The sequence below is a fragment of the Osmerus mordax genome, chromosome 10 (genome assembly GCF_038355195.1).
Source record: "Osmerus mordax isolate fOsmMor3 chromosome 10, fOsmMor3.pri, whole genome shotgun sequence".
NCBI lineage: Eukaryota > Metazoa > Chordata > Actinopteri > Osmeriformes > Osmeridae > Osmerus > Osmerus mordax.
In genome coordinates this window covers 2,477,011-2,494,655 of record NC_090059.1, presented here as the reverse complement: position 1 = coordinate 2,494,655, position 17,645 = coordinate 2,477,011, and the positions used below count along the sequence as shown (strand labels likewise).

The 17,645-nt window shown below is 45.7% G+C and overlaps 1 protein-coding gene across 1 annotated transcript in view; it reads left to right on the top strand.

Annotated features, from left to right (window-relative positions):
- The first annotated feature begins 3,617 nt into the window (after positions 1-3,617).
- The window catches only part of nrxn1a (neurexin 1a), a 45,814-nt gene continuing 31,786 nt past the window's right edge, over positions 3,618-17,645 (top strand). Inside the window, 3 exon segments of the mRNA XM_067245111.1 lie at positions 3,618-4,359; positions 11,364-11,381; positions 12,119-12,148. Of these exon segments, the coding sequence (XP_067101212.1) occupies positions 3,618-4,359; positions 11,364-11,381; positions 12,119-12,148 (790 nt within the window).

Here is a 17,645-nt window from a genome sequence, read left to right as displayed (position 1 = left end):
CAATTGAGCAAGTAGGACCACAGCTCGTTGTCAAGGGGACCCAGGGCTCCTCATCAGTAATGCTGTGATTTGGTATAATGTCTTGTAGTGTTCAAACGAATACAGTTTAAAGTGATTTCACAGATTATTGTTGTGAATAGATTACAATCCTAGCTTGATGTCAGGTGGCACTAGGGCCTCTGAATGTCAAGGTAGCCTGTCAGGGCTGTATCAGAATACAGATATCCAGTATCCTTTATAGATTAAGTGATTAACACTTTTCACTTTTACAATATTTTAAATAGTTTGAGCATAAAAAATAGTTCTATACCATTCTAGTAAAATAATAATATATTCTTGCAATTCACGACTTACAAGAAATATGTAACTGTAAGGCCTATTACAGTCAATATGTGTATTTTTATTTCCCCAAATTTTTGTGTTGGAATAGATTAATATGTTAGTATCTGTTATTATTTTTTTAAACGGTGAAGGACCTGGAAAAATTAACAGGTCCAGAGATAAAGTTAGTGAACTTTATACGATTTCATTTAGTTAGATTTTTGAACCTATCATGTAAAATTCTACATTTGCAATGGGCAACCTGAGGTAGCGTAGATTTGAGTTATTTCTAAAGTTAAGTTATGAAGGTTAATGAGCTTGGGCCTAACTATCGGCTAATGACGCACTATTAGCCACGAGCGGTTATCGTCTCATTGTGGAAAGTGTTTTGAATGCCGTTTATTTCAAGCTGTAGCCTATTTGAATGTAAAGAAGATTAGCATTGTAACTCATTTCATTAGACTTCAAGTGCTGTAATGTAGGCTATTTACTTATGTTTGCCTTTATCTTTCGGCCTATAGTTCTCACGGCTGATTGAATTGGAAGATAAAGTGAGTTTTGGTGAAGAAGTCAATAAAGTGCCAGTTTATAAAGAACACTTGCTCGTGAAAATTACTTAAGAAATCTACAAAAGAGTTTATGTTAGAAAATAAAACTTGCTATCAATTCAATTAATGTAGGCTAGTAGCCAATACAATAAAACGAACCTATCTCATTGGTTGAGGGGCCTAGGTGAAACATAGGGCTAGTTGTCTAATGTTATACGTTTAAGAACTTAATTGAATATGTAGACTCAGTACCTTTAATATTTCGCATACAGCAGGGAATAGTTCCTGTTCGTGTCGGATAATACGTTGTAGCATTAGATGCGTGGAGAGTAAATGGCCGTACAGGCCTATCACTCCTGAAGAACAAAGTAGTGTGTCCAGAACTCAGTCAGAAGATGGGTGTCGGTCCACAGGTCGTCAATGTGTGTGTGTGTGTGTGTGTTTCTGTGTGGGGGAGAAAAAGAGAGGGAGAAAAAGACAGATTGCGAGAATGAGAAGTGTGTGTGTGAGAGACAGACAGACAGACAGACAGACAGAGAGACATTGAGAGCGTGAGAAAGAGAGATTAGTATTGATAGAAGTCAAGGTGAGGGAGGCAGCTTAGTCTTATTGTCTGTTCTCTGCTCTCGCATCTATTTGGGCAATCTCTCGGTTACGTTCACATCGAATTTGGTGGAAGGACATAGTCTAGTCAGGGTTATGCCATTATCATTTAGATCTTCCAGTCCCCCCACCGAATTCAAGTCTCCAGTAATTGAGTTTCTATACCGCGCAGACGGTGAGGGCGCGCTGTCCAAGGTGCTGCAGCAGCGCGCAGCCCCGCCCATCCGCTTCTTATCGCAACCACGTGACGTTCGAGTTCGTGGAGCATCAGACTGCACCTTTTTCCTCCTCACAGGAGAGAGAGAGAGAGAGAGAGAGAGAGAGAGAGAGAAATACAGAGAGAGAGAGAGAGAGAGAGAGAGAGAGAGAGAGAGAGAGAGAGAGAGAGAGAGCGCAATCGAGCGTCTGTTGGATGCAATGGTAGACTACCTTGTCGCCAGGAGACTGGGCTTTTCTTTCTGTCCTGGTTTGATATCGGTTCCCGGTGTTAGGGAGACCTGATCGCCTGCTCCGCAATTCTCCTCTCACAGCGGGTTGAGTGTTCATCACATGAAAAGAAGAAAACCGATCAGAAACCGCACTACAATGTCATGGAACCGACCAAAGGATTGAAGGTACGCTTAATGACTGTTTGTGTGCGCACGCGGGTGAATGTAAAGGAATTTCATTATCATTTTGATTGTGCTATATTGACAGGTGGCGTTGGTTTGATGCAGACCGCAAAGCTAATAGGGTCTGTGTGTTTGATAGGAAGGTTCTACGGGCGTTTTTCCTCCCCAGCGGCAGTATTCACGGTCGGCAATAGATGCTCTCGCGCAGGTGACGAGAAGATAGGCTAGTCTACAAAAGGAAAACGGGAGTAACGGGCCGCGCTCCGGCATAAGAGAAGGACAAGAAGAATGTTCGCAAATCGAGAATCGATATTTAAACCGCATTCATTCCGCCACGTCTATCAATAAGGTGATTTGGAGCCCCAACCATCGAGGGTTTATCGTTATCCCGTTCACAGAGACAGACGCTTCTTCGGAGGTGTGTTTTATCGTGTGTGCGTGTGTGTGTGTGTGCGGTGTGTTTGTGATTGAATGAGTTAGAGGCGTGTGATGAGCAAAGAACGGGGATAATTTGATAAGTGAGGCGCATTTGAGTCATCCACCGCATCGCGCGGTGTTGGAGGAGCGCTGTTCTTTGTGCAAATGAATCACTCACAGAGGCGCGAGGCGGCCGCAGCTCGGTAAATGTATTTTGTCGCAAGCTAAGCCTTAGGTTGATCTTGGACGTATATTCACATGGTCTATCGTCAGGGACGAATCGAAAGTCCGTATACCTGTGTGTGGATTTGAATTGTTCATAGTGTGCGCAAGCTATATTGGAAAAAAAACCCTGAATGCATTCCTTGGTTTTGAGGGGTCCTCTCTCTTGCCTATATGGAATGTAGCCTACTATAATTTATGTAAACTTTCAGTTTGTCTGTGTGTTTCTCTGTGTGATCTGATCCTGGTTGATAGTGTTGTCTCTGTTCTCTTCTATAGGTCGCGGGATAGAGTGATGACGCGGCATTAAGGGACACACACACAGACAGTCAAGCGCACAGACATACACACAGCTTTCCAAAGACAGAGAAAACATCCAGGTCTGCTATGAAGGTGCTGTCTCTTTCTGTCACTTGTGTGTGAGGCAAACACACACACACACACACACACACACACACACACTGGGGAATTGCCCACTCTTGGGAACGGGCCCAAACCAGGGCACAGAAATGGAGCTCATATTACACTTTTACCATCAGTAGCACACACACACACACAAATTCAGCAACTACAGGAGGTCTGAACGTGGAGGAAGAACACGGTCCAGACCTACAAGAACCCTCTCACGGTGAAGCAAGGCCTGAAGATTAGCAGGTGCCACCAAGAGGCCCTGCGCCAGCCCAGCATCCTTTCCCAGAGTGCCTCTGACGGCCCTATGAAGACTGTGGTGAGCCAATAAGAGAGCGTCCGGGCTTCAAAGGGAGTGAAGAAGGCTCCTACAGTTAGCACCATGAGCTGTAGGCTGGAGAGTCCCTCACTGCTTTAGCCCCTGTCCTCTCCTGTGCGTGCGTGTGTGTGTGTGTGTGTGTGTGTGCGCGCGTGTGAGACAGCGTGTATGAGTGCGAGCGTGTGTGCGATGGCGGTGTGTGTGTGGGCCGCGGCCCCCCTGCTGTTCCTGGGGCTGTGTCTGTGCAGCGTGGGGGGGCAGGCCCGGGGGGAGGTGCTGGAGTTCGGAGGCGTGTCGGGCCAGTGGGGCCGCTTCCCGGTGTGGAACGCCTGCTGCGAGAGTGTGCTTAGCTTCAGCCTGCGGACTCACAGCCAGGAGGGCCTGCTGCTCTACCTGGACGACGAGGGATTCTGTGACTTCCTGGAACTGCTCCTGCTCCACGGCCGGCTCCGCCTGCGCTTCTCCATCTTCTGTGCCGAGCCGGCGGAGGTCCAGTCGGGCGTGGCGGTGAGCGACGGACGCTGGCACGCCGTGCGCGTCAAGCGAGACTGGAGGAACACCACGCTTGAGGTGGATGGGATGGAGGGGTGGGCAGAGGTGAAGAGCAAGCGCAGAGACATGACGGTGTTCAGCCACACCTTCATGGGCGGGGTCTCTCCGGAGCTGCACTCGTCCCCGCTGCGCCTCACCTCGCCCGCCGTCAGAGAACACAACCCTTTCCGGGGCTGGGTCACCGCGGTGACGGTGAACGGCTCGGCGACCATGCTGGAGGAGTCGGAAGGCGTGGCTGTGAGCTCGGGGTGTGGGCCCGACCACGTGTGTCAGAACGGAGGTGTGTGCAGCGTTGTGAACGACCAGCCCATCTGCGACTGCTCCCACACCGGTTACCAAGGCAACGACTGCAGTGAAGGTAAGGCCCAGATCACCCTGACCCCCCTAGCACTGTCATCCTGACACGCACGCACATATACACACTCACACACGCGCACACATACAGACTACATCCACCCACAATCACCCACTGTAGCGGGGTCTTGAAAGTGGAGTTATGCAGTTCCTGTTCTAAGTGTTATTGAGTCCAGAAGATTAAACACAGATCTCTAATGTGATTACAGTCATACCAGTCTTCCTGGCCAGCTCTGTGCTCTTAGATAAATACCCTGGCTCATCATAGCCTCATGTAGGCCAACCTCACTATAAAGCTAGGAAGAGATTTATACTGTAGGCCTACCTGGTACTATAGCTAGGAAAGGTTTTATACTGAAGGTCTACCTTGTACTGAAACTAGGAAAGGTTTTATACTGTCGGCCTACCTGGTACTGAAACTATGAATGGTTTTATACTGTACTGAAACTATAAAAGGTTTTATACTGTTGGCCTACCTGGTACTGAAACTATGAATAGTTTTATACTGTACTGAAACTATAAAAGGTTTTATACTGTAGGCCTTCCTGGTACTGAAACTATGAAAGGTTTTATACTGTAAGTCTACCTGGTACTAAAACTATGAAAGGTTTTATGTTGGTGGTCTACCTGGCTTTAAGGATGGTAACGGTTACATTCGGTTGGTGGACATTGAAGTAAAGCAGGTCATGATTTTATACTGTAGACCCACCTGAAACTGTAGCTAGTAATGGCTTGCTCACTAGCTGTCGATGGCTGAGATACTGTCAGTAAAAAATATGTTTTTATTTTATTGACTTGAGATGAGTTGTGCTTGTTAGGTTCACAAGCCCATTTGAATCCAGCAGTCTAATGTCAATGGGTTTGGTAGATTCAATAATGTGTTATTGTGTTTGTGTGTTCCATTTATTTGGTTTTTCTTGGATTCGACACCAAAACCACAAAATAATAAACTTTTAAAATAAAGTGACAATACTTTTTTCTCTCTCTTTGAAGTCAGTTGTCAAACGGGCAGTGGCAACAGTAAATACTGTCACTGAGAATAAACATGGTATAGTTTTTATTTATGAATTTGGCAATTGATAAAAACAAGTGGTGTATGTCATAACAGCACTGTGTCCATAAGTCACGTACAGTACAGTATGTGGCACATCAGCCCTCTCTTATCCCAGACTCCAACTGAATCCTCCACCATCCAGCATGTTGGTTGGCCAACAGGGTTACTATGGAGAGTCTGTGCCATTTGCCTCCATACTCCCTCTCTCTCTCTCTCTCTCTCTCTCTCTCTCTCTCTCTCTCTCTCTCTCTCTCTCTCTCTCTCTCTCTCTCTCTCTCTCTCTCTCTCTCTCTTTCTGTCTATCCCCCCTCTCTTTCTCTTTCTTTCCCTCTCCCTTTCTCTCTACCTCCGCCATAAGACTCACACGCCAGGGGCTGTGACAAAGACAGGTATGTGTCAAACCAGGACAGTGTGTGTGTGTGTGTGTGAATAACTCAAGAGTGATGCTGGTATCTTAGTAACAGGCCATTGGGATTTGTGTTGAGGGGGTTAAAATCGTATGGATATGACAGTATAGTGGTGTGCTGGTCGAGGGAGGAGGTAACATGAACATACTACAGTAGTTGTCTCTGCAGACAGGTGTGCTGATGTTGACACAATCTGATCCTGTCTGGTACTGCTAGGGGGGAAAGGGGTGCTGCAGGAGAGTCTCTTTGCCCTAGGCGCACACAAATACACACACATATAAACACATACTGAAACACACACACGCAGAAACACACACAGAAACACACACATACAGAAACACACAGAAACACACACACACATACGACTATGCAAAGCTCACTGCTCACAGCAGTAGAAAACAAAATGTGAATACACAGCTAGACTGCAAAGGGTCTGTCACACACACACACACACACACACACATGCACATGCACATGCACATACACACACAGCTCAGACTTGTGCACCAACATTAGCAGCAGCAGGCTCAGGTCTCTCCAAGCAGTGCAGGTCTCTGGCTGAGAGGGCCGATTAAATGCAATATTGAGATAATCGGCATCAGCCAATGCCTGCGCTCACAAGCTGACGTCAGTGGGTGCTGTGCCAATGCTAGATGTAATATTACCTGACAGAAAAGGTAACACTAAAATTCAAGCTCAATATATTTAATTGGGCACTCTGAATAACATATCCAAAGTTGACTGTCCGTAAAATTAGATTCTGGTCTTTTACTGAGAAAATGCTAATAAGATTAGTTGGAAATAGCCAAAAAGGTGGAGCTGGACCAGGACATAAGGAAATGCATTGGTGATGCTCCTCTAGGAGATGGAATCAGCTAAATTGCCAACTTGCTAGTAAATGTCTCTGGTTGTTCAACACTGTCAAACTGCCTTGCTTGGTCTAATTAGTAATTTTATAGGTGATATATTTGTCTTCAGAAGCAAATTTATGTATTAGAAGTTTTTAAAGCATTGACCAGTAAACAATTATCAAAAAGCTTGAGGTCCAGCTGACTAGGCGGCTGATAACTGAGCTGGGCTGGCTTGCTACCATGTGTCAAAGATCCGGTAAAGTGGAATTGAAAATGAGTTTTAAGTTCATCACACCACCGAAGAATGTGTTGTTTACTACCCATCCAAATTCGAATTAAAAAGAAACACCGACAAGTATGTTAAAGATCCCATGACATGCTGTTTTTGGATGCTTTTATATAGGCCTTAGTGGTCCCCTAATACTGTATCTGAAGTTTCTTTCCCGAAATTCAGCCTTTTTGCAGAATTACAGCCACTACAAGCAGTCCCAAAATGAGCTTTCCTCAGGACGTGCTGTTTCTGTGTCTGTAGCTTTAAATGCTATGAGGAAGAAAGAGGCGGGGCTAACTGCCATGCTTCGGTCGTTTGCCAGCCATGATGTTTCGAGGAAAACCAATATCGCGCTCGCACGGTCGTAGCTCATTTTCTCATTGGTGGGCCAAATTCTCTGTGCGGGCAAAGCAGAGAAAGGGACGGTAACCTTCGCTCTTATGACGTCTTAAAACCAACATTTTCAAAACCGAGCGTTTCAGCTTTCATTTTTTTCAAAGGCGGAGAAGAATACCCAGGGCTTGGTTTACATCAGAGCCATATAAAAAGAGAGTTGCGACACTTCCATAGACTCCCATTGTTATCGAAGAATGCAGAAGTAAAGCGTGTCACATGCGACCTATAATTCCAAGCATTGTATTTTCCACCGTTCAACCCCATTAATTTTAGCTGGTAAATTGATGAAAATCCAGAATTTTTTCATATTTCTACCGCCACATATCAATTGTTAGTAGTAGTATTTTATATAGCCAGCTTTAGATAAAGTTTATCGTAAGATTATAGCTTGTTAGATTTTAAATGCAGTTAGAGCTGTAGGTCTATCTAACGTAAGCAACACTTTTACTGAAGCTAGCTAGAGAGCATGTGTATCATAACCAGAAGTAAGTTGGTTTAGTCTGTCAAATTAGTTCTAGTAATTGGTGTTCGTTGGCATACAAACTTAGTCTTATTAGCCTAGTGCATCTGATTAGAGCTAGCAACAATGAATTGAGCTAGCGCTCAATGATCGGCAGGAATTGCAGGTCCACTCACTAAAAACAAACTTGACCCTCTCACTCGACATATTGTATAATACAATGTTTTATTGAATGCAATTGGTTGCCTTGTATATTCTGTTCTATTTACCAAACTCCTTGTCTTAAATTGAGCAGTTGCTGGTGTGATTGCTATCTAGATTAGATTCAACTTGCATCAAGTACTACAAATATAAATGTTGTTAACGTAGTCAATTGTAAGTGGGCTGATGAATAAAAAAAACGTGTTTAACAAGTCCCATTTCAGGGCTCGACATTAAGGCTTCTCTGCTTGTCCAGGACAAGTGGGGTTTTTTGTAGGGAAAGTGGAAGAGAAATGTACTTGTCCCACTGGACAAGTTAAACCTCAAACAAAATAAAATGCCATGTTACTTAACGTTATGTGCCACTCATTACGTCTATTTAACTGATTTACGAAGTATATAGCTAGCTTTTTTCCTCTGTGTTTCGGTGAAGTTGATACTTTCATCTCTGTGAATTCTGCACCACAAAGGTCGAGGAGGACAGCCTTTAAGAGAGAAAGCGATTCCCCATTGATCTGTCGCATCCTAATTTAGATTTGGGTCACGAAAGTCTTGAAATTTGAGTGAGAATGCGTTGCCCGCATAGTCTTAGGCGCCAGCCATGCCTTGGTCCCCCGTTACACTGTTTTGACGTTAGCCTCAGTCAGACTCGGGTCACTCACTGGCAGTGAGTGTGTTCACAATGTTGTATTTCACTCCATTCTACACCAAAAACCTGAGTTAGGGGTGGGGCTAGACCTACCCATTTGGCTCTGCAGTGAACACCCTCTTGGGAAGGTATTGTTGTAAGCCTTCAACCAGCTAAAATATCTTCTAGCTATAGCCTACAGGGCATGAAACACACTCCCCAGTCCCCACTCCTCCAGCAAGTAAAACAGTTATCAGATTTGTCATCTGGAATGGTTGTAAGACGGCAAGTATGTGTGACTGGGAATCCTTTTGGTCTTTGAAAATATTTTTTTTCCTACAATGACACAATTTTTTGAACTCATCCACACAGAATCACAAAAATTAGTAAATAATAATAAATAATAATGGATTTTATTTGTATAGCACACTTTAAAATACAAAGAGGTCTCAAGGTGCTTTAACAAGATATAGATAATCACAACAACAATAGTACAAAGTAATAGAATTGTTTATAAAGTGTAGAAAATAGGATAATATAAAATACAAAAAGATAACAAATTTAAAATAATTAATAAGATTATAATGAGATTGAATAATATGTATTTAAAAACAGTAAATATATATTATGTATTTAATTTCGGACAGAGCAATTTAAAACAATGGATTCTAAAAAACAACAGAAAAGAAACAAAAACACAAAAATTTGTGAAATGTTATTGCTAGTTTGGTCGTTTTAAAATCGAATTTCTTGCATAACCTATGCTGCAAGTTACAACTTAGTAAACAAGATTATTATCAATGCACTACGAGACTAGATCATTTCTATAAATCATTTGTCAATACCAGCAGAATGTGGTTTGGGCGAACAAAATTCCCCCGGCAGTGAACCTGTCATGCTTCGGATTGCTAAAGCATTTAGAGGCACTTTAACAACCACAGAAAAGGCTTTTGGTCACACTTTACATAACATTTGTATTTTGAACAGAAATACTGACCTTGTTTTTTTTCTATTTCAATAATTATAAATGGCTGGACAGATATCTAGTTGTCTGTACATAGACAATGCAGAGAAAAACATGATAACAATATAAAATACATGTTCATTTCAGTTCAGCAAATTTTTGTCTCTATTGTAATTATTATTCAATCAATTTTATCAGATACCATTTTTTTTTCTGATGAGCAGTGGGGGGTCAGATGGCTGAGCGGTTAAGGAGTCGGGCTATTAATCAGAAGGTTTGCCGGTTCGATTTTTGACTTGCCCAAGTGTCCTTGGGCAAGGCACTTCACCCTACTTGCCTCGGGGAGAATGTCCCTGTACTTACTGTAAGTCACTCTGGATAAGAGCATCTGCTAAAATGACATTACTACATGTAAATATATTGTCTGTCTGCCTCTCTGATCTCTAAATACCAGGATCGACATCAGCCATTGAAAAACAGATATTGCTCATCCAGCTCAACTAGTGTTAGTTGTGTCAAGCTAGGTTTGTAAGGGTTATGTGTTAGGATAGTTGTGTAAGGGTTGTGTATTAGTGTTGTAAGAGTTGTTTGAATTGTGTAAGGATTGTGAGTGAGCCTAGTTGTGTAAGGGTTGGTGTTAGGCTAGTTGTGTAAGGGTTGTGTATTAGTTGTATAAGTGTAGTGTGTTAGTTGTGTAAGGGTTGTGTGTTTGGCTAGTTGTGTAGGGGTTGTGTGTTTGTTGTGTAAGAGTTGTGTGTTAGGCTAGTTGAGTAAAGGTTGTGTGTTAGGCTAGTTGTGTAAGGGTTGTGTGTTAGGCTAGTTGTGTAAGGGTTGTGTGTTAGGCTAGTTGAGTAAAGGTTGTGTGTTAGGCTAGTTGTGTAAGGGTTGTGTGTTAGGCTAGTTGTGTAAGGGTTCTGCATCCCATTGTCCTTGAGGGCAGCTTGCTGTTAGCATTCTAATAGCTCCACCCGATTCCACCATATTATCACAGCAAGGACATAGGGGAGGGGGCTCAAACCACATGCACATTCACACACACACTTTTACACAGGCACACACTCTTTCACACACACTTTTACACAGACACACACTTTTTCACACACACACACACACACACACACACACACTTTGACACAGACACACACACATCATTACAGTATTGACTTCAGCATGTTTTCCCTTATCCTGCACTGCTGTTACATCTTCCATGTTTATCTGCTATTGTACATCCCCATTATTACTGCCATGCTCAATGTGCAGTAGGCGCGTGTGTGTGTGCGTATGTATGCGTGTATGTCTGCTAAATGTAAATGTAAACAGCATGTGTGTGAGTGTGGGGGTGAACAGTGTGTGTGTGTGTGTGTGGGGGGGGGGGGGGGTGAACTGTGTGTGTACTGCATGCTGTTTGTCCAGGGGCTCTGGGGAGAGGAAACTGCTACAAGGTAAGTTTAGGGTTCATAAAAGGCTCCAGAATCCCACATGAACAGGTAGGAGCGTCGTCTTCCATCCACCATGTCCACCCTCTATGTGTGTGTGGTGTGTGTGTGTGTTGCGTGCGAGTGTGAGTGTGTAGGATTGTATGTGACTAATCTGATGGCGATCGTTGGCTACCAGTGCAGCATGGGTTCCATAGTGACATCTGGGTGGATTTGCATGTGTGTAACATCGGTGACCTGGACGGGTGTGCATGTGAGTACCCATGGTAACCTAGGGGGTCTGAGCATGCATGTTAATGAATGTCTGTCTCTCTCTCTCCTCGACCTGGACGCCCCCCAGAGCACAGCTACAGCCCAGGTGGGTCTCCCTCCCTCCCTACCTCCCTCCCCCCAAGTCTTTCTCACTATCTCCCTTCATCTTTCCCCACACCGCTATCTTTCCGTCTCTTTCCACACCTCTATATATATCTCTCCCGCCTCACCTCTCCTTCTATGTCTTACACTGTTATCGTTCATTATCCCTCCCTCCATCTCTGAGTCCCCCCAGCCCCCCCCCCCCCCCCCCCCCCCCGGGTTTCTCGCTCCGCCTCGCCTCACCTTATCTCCCCCCTCCTCCATCACCTTCCCCCACTATGTCTAATCTGGCTACTGTAAATGCGAGGCTGTTTCTGATTCGTGTATCCATGCGCAAGAGTGTGGGTGACAGAGTGTGTGAGAGCGAGTGTGTGTTGGTGTGCAGAGGAACGGTAAGTACTTTCCCCTCATGGAAAATCATCATGTTTTCAAGAGTCTCTACATTCAAGGTTAGACACAGGTACACTATACATTTTTAGTGTGTGTATGTGTGCGTGTGTGTGCGTGCGTAGGATCACTGCCTAGAATGAGAGAGATGGTCTGCTTTTTGCAGATGTTTCATGTAGAAATAATTAATCCCACACACACACACACATATCCACATATCCACTCACTCACACGCATAGCCCCCCCCCCACCCACCACCCCTCCCCAAACTGGCTCGCCCACAAACCCCCTGCTGTGACACAACCACTCCCATGATCCTTTGCTGTGCTGACTGTGCTCTTGTCTTCCTTTAAGGTCTGGCTCACCTGATGATCGGCGACCAAGGTATGGGCTCTTACCTCACTTCCTGTTCCCTCTGCTACCCGTCACCCCCTGCCCCAGCCCACCCCCACATACCCACCCCCCCACCCCCAACTGTCATAAATGGTCATCGTCATCCCTGGTGGGAGCAGGCTGCAGTTGTCTCTAGACCCTGATGCAAGGTGTGTTGTGGTACGTGCCTCCTTACTATGGGGGTGGGGGGGGGGGGGGGGGGGGGGGGGGGGGGGCTGGTGTTGGGTCAGAGGTACCAGAGGGAGCTGGTCCTGGTCTGGCTGCTCCCCAGCAGGGTGAGCCTGGTCTGGGTTTCTGGGTCGTGGAACAAAGCGCCGGCTCTCCGTGGATGGTTTGAACTTTACTTCCCACCTTCCCTCCATGCTCCTTCATCTCTGCATAGTGTGCGTGTATGAGTGTGTGTGTGTGTCTGCGTTTGAAGTGTGTGTGTGCCTGGGTGCGTGTGTGAGTGCATACGCACTTCTAACCTTGTATGTGTTGGTTGAATTCTCCATTCCTTCCTCCCGCACTCCCCCCTCCCCATTGGGCCTTTCGTATTATGCTCATTTCCCATTGGCTCATGCACATAGTTCTCTCCTGCCATTGGCTCATGCACATGGTTCTCTCCTGCCATTGGCTCATGCACTCGGTACTCCTCCGTCATTGGCTGGTGCATGTGATTCGATGTGACGTTACCCTGTTCTGGGGGCGGGCGTGTTCGTGTATAAAAGCAGCACTTGTGTCTAGACACATGCCCTCCCATCGGAATTGAAGAATTAGTCAGAACTTTGTGAAATCATTGCGCCCTATTTTCTGTTTTGCCGGTGCGGGAGAATAAACCGGTTGTATTTGACACCAGTGCTGCTTTTCTGCGTTCACAAAATGCCCCCCTTCTCCTTTTCTCTCCTTTTCACGGACCTCACGCTCACAACCTCTCTTCCTCTCCTCTCTTTCCCTGTCCTGTTTCCCTGTTTCCCCTCTCTTTCTCGGACACAACCCTCAATGTGTGACTAGGCAAACTAAGAGGTACCACCCAATTCCCTTCTATGAATGCGTGTACATTCTGACGTATGAGCTCTCACATGTGTTACCTGTTGGACGACTGTACAGTTGGAAGACTTCCTGTGACCAGGCTGTATGGCTACACCTGCTCTGTAGTTTTCAGTTTGTTAGTCTTAATCTTGGGAAGATTGACTGAGGGAGACAGAAGTATGGCTGGAGCTTCGATGGATGGCTGTTATTTGCTATAATGTATTGCTATTGCGTCGGTAAGATCATATGTATGGCTTTGAACTGTTATGTCCATTATCTGTTCATATAGTATGTATGGCCATGAGCTCTTATATAGCTTCCCAATGCGTATGTATGGCTTCGATCACTTAAAAAATCTAAAATCATAAGCTTTTAATAGAGCTTTCTGCCCATGTGGATTAGCTCTCCCATCTCTCTACAGTGCATATGGAATGGAATGCTTCATTGTTATGCGAGGTAGGTGTGCGCATGAATGTACGTAGGACTGTGTGTGTGTGTGTCTGTTTGTGATAGATGGAATGTGTGCGTGGCCAGTAAATCTTTGGAGAAGGTAGGTGCTGCATTGCTCAACTTCAATTGCATGACTTCACAAATACACTGATTGGCTAATACCGAAGCTAGACGCAACAAGGATTGGGTGATATTAGGAGTTCCTGTAAATTGATTGTCTAAGATAAAGAGAGCAGCTGGAGACTGGTTCCCTCTGCAGCAGCTGAGACACAGCGACTCAAAATGGCTACCAGGGCTGCCACAGGTTGAATGCAAGTAAAGCTTCTGCATCTTGAGCTTCACTGCTGTGAAATCTACCGGCATTCATGCTTTCCTGGGGCTGACTGAATAAGTGAGAGTAGCTTAATTGATATATTCAAACTTTATTATGCTGATTTGTACTGGTTGGCTGACTGCAACAGTTTGATTGCCAAGTACGTTGGCCTTTTTCAGCTGCCGTTTGTGTGTGAAGGCAGTCAAAGTAGTGTGTATGTGATTACCTGTGTGAGTTTGTGTGCGTGTGTGTGTGTGAGTGTGTGCGTGTTCCGAATATAAAGATGTAAAGGCTGCCAACGTGAGCGGACGCGGACTAGCTTAGGTTGCTCAGTGTAAAGAGGATTTCTGAGGAGCCTGCAAATCTGAAATGAGTTTCTTTGAGGAGATGGAAGGGAGTGTCTGAGAGAGATTGTGTGTTTGTGCATGTGTTTGCGTGTGTGTGACTTAGCACACCCAACATTCCCTGTGTGTGTGTGTTTGTGCATGTGTATGCGTGTGTGTGACTTAGCACACCCAACATTCCCTGTGTGTGTGTGTTTGTGCATGTGTATGCGTGTGTGTGACTTAGCACACCCAACATTCCCTGTGTGTGTGTGTTTGCATGGGATGTGTGAGATTGAGCGCAAAAGAGAGAGAGAAGAAGGGAGAGAGAGACTGACAAAGAGAGGGAAGGACAGAAAGAGAGGGAGAGAAAAAGGGAAAGTTTTTCCCCTCTGATGTGGAGGGTCTCTATCTCCAAAGAGCCAGCCCTGCCCCAGCCTGAACCCAGAGGCCAGTGTGACATCACCAGTGAGGAGTGAGCACAGTCCTTCTGGCCCCCGGCATTGTCAGGGGGGGTTGGAGTCCCTAACTGTGCCCTCACAGGCCACGAGTCAGCTGGAGGAGAGGAAAATAGAACGAGGGAAGATAGAAGAAAGAAAAATAAGCTTCAGTACATTCCCGAAAGTATTGAACAGGATTTGCGAAAAGTTGCACATTTTAATTTGTTCTGCTCTCTCCATCTGGCCAGATCTCTATGAATGGGTTATTCGTATGACACAGGGGAGATTAGTGCTTTTATTACGAATATGATGTGTTAATATTTTGCTCTGTGCATTCATCCTGAAGACGTTTAGGGAAGGATAGAACATGACATGCTATTGATACAACAATCTGTGTATAATTCAAATAAGGATGTTGGTGCTTTCTAACGTTGACCTTTAAGATACCCATATACAAGCATAGACATGCACATACACACACACACACACACACAATCTAACCTTTATGGGGTGCCCTCTGAGTAGGTGAGCATGTGTTCAGGGTAAATATGCATGAGTAAAGCTGCCTGCATATTCTTTTCACGGTCAGTGCACGGAAGGTGGGAGAAATGGGAGTTATGTGTGTGTGAGAGAGCGTGTGTGTTTGTGAGAGAGAGTATGCGGGTTAGTTTTAAGGGGGAGGTGGATTGTGACTCATCACTCGTGACTCATAAAGCGTCGGCAATCAAAGCAACTTACACACACGCACACACACGTACCAGAGCAATGCTCCACTCCACCGTATGCAAGGTTTGGAGAAGCATCAAAGACGACTGTGGAACCAGCCTGTAACACTTCGGTGCCTGATGCACAGCACAGACCCCTCCAAAGACTTCACTTCCCCCAACACACACACATTACTCACACACAATCCAGACTCAAGGATAGGGTGGGCGGAGGAAGAAGGATGGCAGGTAGATAGAGAGGCAGAGAGGAAGAGGATGGGAGAGAGGCAGAATGGAGGTGAAATGAGAGGGAGAGACTTAAGAGAGGGAGGAGCAGAGAGGCAGAAAGGGAGGGGAGGTAGGGAGAGAGGCAGAGAAGAAGAGGTAGAGAGAGGCAGAGAGGACATGAATGGAGAGGGAGAGAGTCAGAGAGGGAGGGGAAGGAGAGTGGAGAAGGAAAGGTAGACCAAGATGGAGAGTAGGGACGAGAGAGAAGGTCACGAGAGAGTGGGAGAGAGAGAGAGTGGGAGAGGGAGAGAAAGAGAGAGGGAGAGAGAGAGGGAGAGAGAGAGGGAGAGAGAGAGGGAGAGAGGAAAAACATCAGAGCCAGTCGGTAACCCATATTCTATTACAAGGTGTAAGAAACAGCAGCATTTATCAGTGGGGGTGTTAAATCTTTGCCTCTGCTCTTAGCGGCTCCGCAGGATACACACAGCTGGAATAAGGGTCATTGGTCCAACCCCCGCTTCCCCCCACCGCACGGGAAGATGGACCGGTCCACTTCCCAAATTGCCCTAAACCTGTCACGGCAAGGTCCATTCTTTATCGGTAGGGGTGTGCAGGTCCTTGAGTGATTCACTCCAATTATCCATCAGTCATTTATAGAGGCACTCCTGCCTGTCCTCTGAAACGCAAACACACTCCCACACCCAAACTAATTTGTTTCCCGTGTCATGGGTAACTAGCAAGTCTGAAATATCCACACCATTCATTATGAACACACCACCTCACAGAAGCTCCCGATTCTTTGATTACTTGCTTGCGATCTGCGATGAGAAGGTCCATTAGGAGGGTGTGTGTTTGTCCATGTGTTTGTCTGTGTCCGTGTGTTTGTGTGTGTTGGCGTTGGCCAGTGTATTTGTATGTGTGCCTTTGTGTGTGCGGTCGTGCGTGTTTGTTGATGTGTGTGTGCGCACGTGTGTGTTTGTCTCTATGGGTGAAACCGACTCTGATCTTATCCAGCCTGAGACAAATCCTCGCCTCAGCCAGGAGACATTGTCATGGAAACAAGCTGGTTTCTCCTGGGTAGAGGAGAGACAACCAGACCCCACAGAGAGAGAGGGGGAGGAAGGGAGAGAGGGAGGGAGAGCATAGAATCCATCCAGAAGGTTGATTCCTTTCTCCTGTATTTAATTTGACTGTTGGCCAAGGTTTGATTCTGCCGCTGCACAGTAGTTACCCTGCTGTGGTATCTCAGCCTATTTATGTGATCGGTTCTGTTGTGGTATCATGGCCGCGTGTTTTTAGGAAAGGAAGACGGGTGTGTTGATGGGAGGCAAGAGAGAGAGAGATAAGAGAGAGAGAGAGATAAGAGAGAGAGAAGACAGACTGTGTTTCTACTTGGTTCTGTGTCAGACTGAAGGTTAATATCCAGGGTCTGCATATGTTAGCGTACATTTACATGCTTAAGGCACTACGGACATCTATCTGTATGTACAGTAAGTGGCACACCCGTGTGCATACGTAGCGTGTGTGCATGTGCATGCGCGTGCGTGTGTGTAAGGGACAGTCTGAGGATAGAAGATAGCAGAAATGCATGGTGGGCTGAAATTAGGTTGTGTGGAATTGCAGTGTGCTATCTCCACGTTGACAGGGCTGCTATGATCGAAGCCAGCTACTCTGGGATTTAGATACAGCAGCATTTTCTCTCTCTCTCTCTCTCTCTCTCTCTCTCTCTCTCTCTCTCTCTCTCTCTCTCTCTCTCTCTCTCTCTCTCTCTCTCTCTCTCTCTCTCTCTCTCTCTCTCTCTCTCTCTCTCCATCCTTCCCCTCCCTTCTGTCACTCCTCTCTTCACTCATCCCTTCTTTCCTTCAGTCTTTCCCCTGCTCTCTCCCTCCTGCTTCTTTAAACCTCTTTCCTCATCCATTTCTCCCATTCTCTCCTCTTTCTCGACATCTGTGTTTTTCCTCCCTCCTTCATATTTCTCCCTCCCTCCCTCCCTCCCTCCCTCCCTCCCTCCCTCCCTCC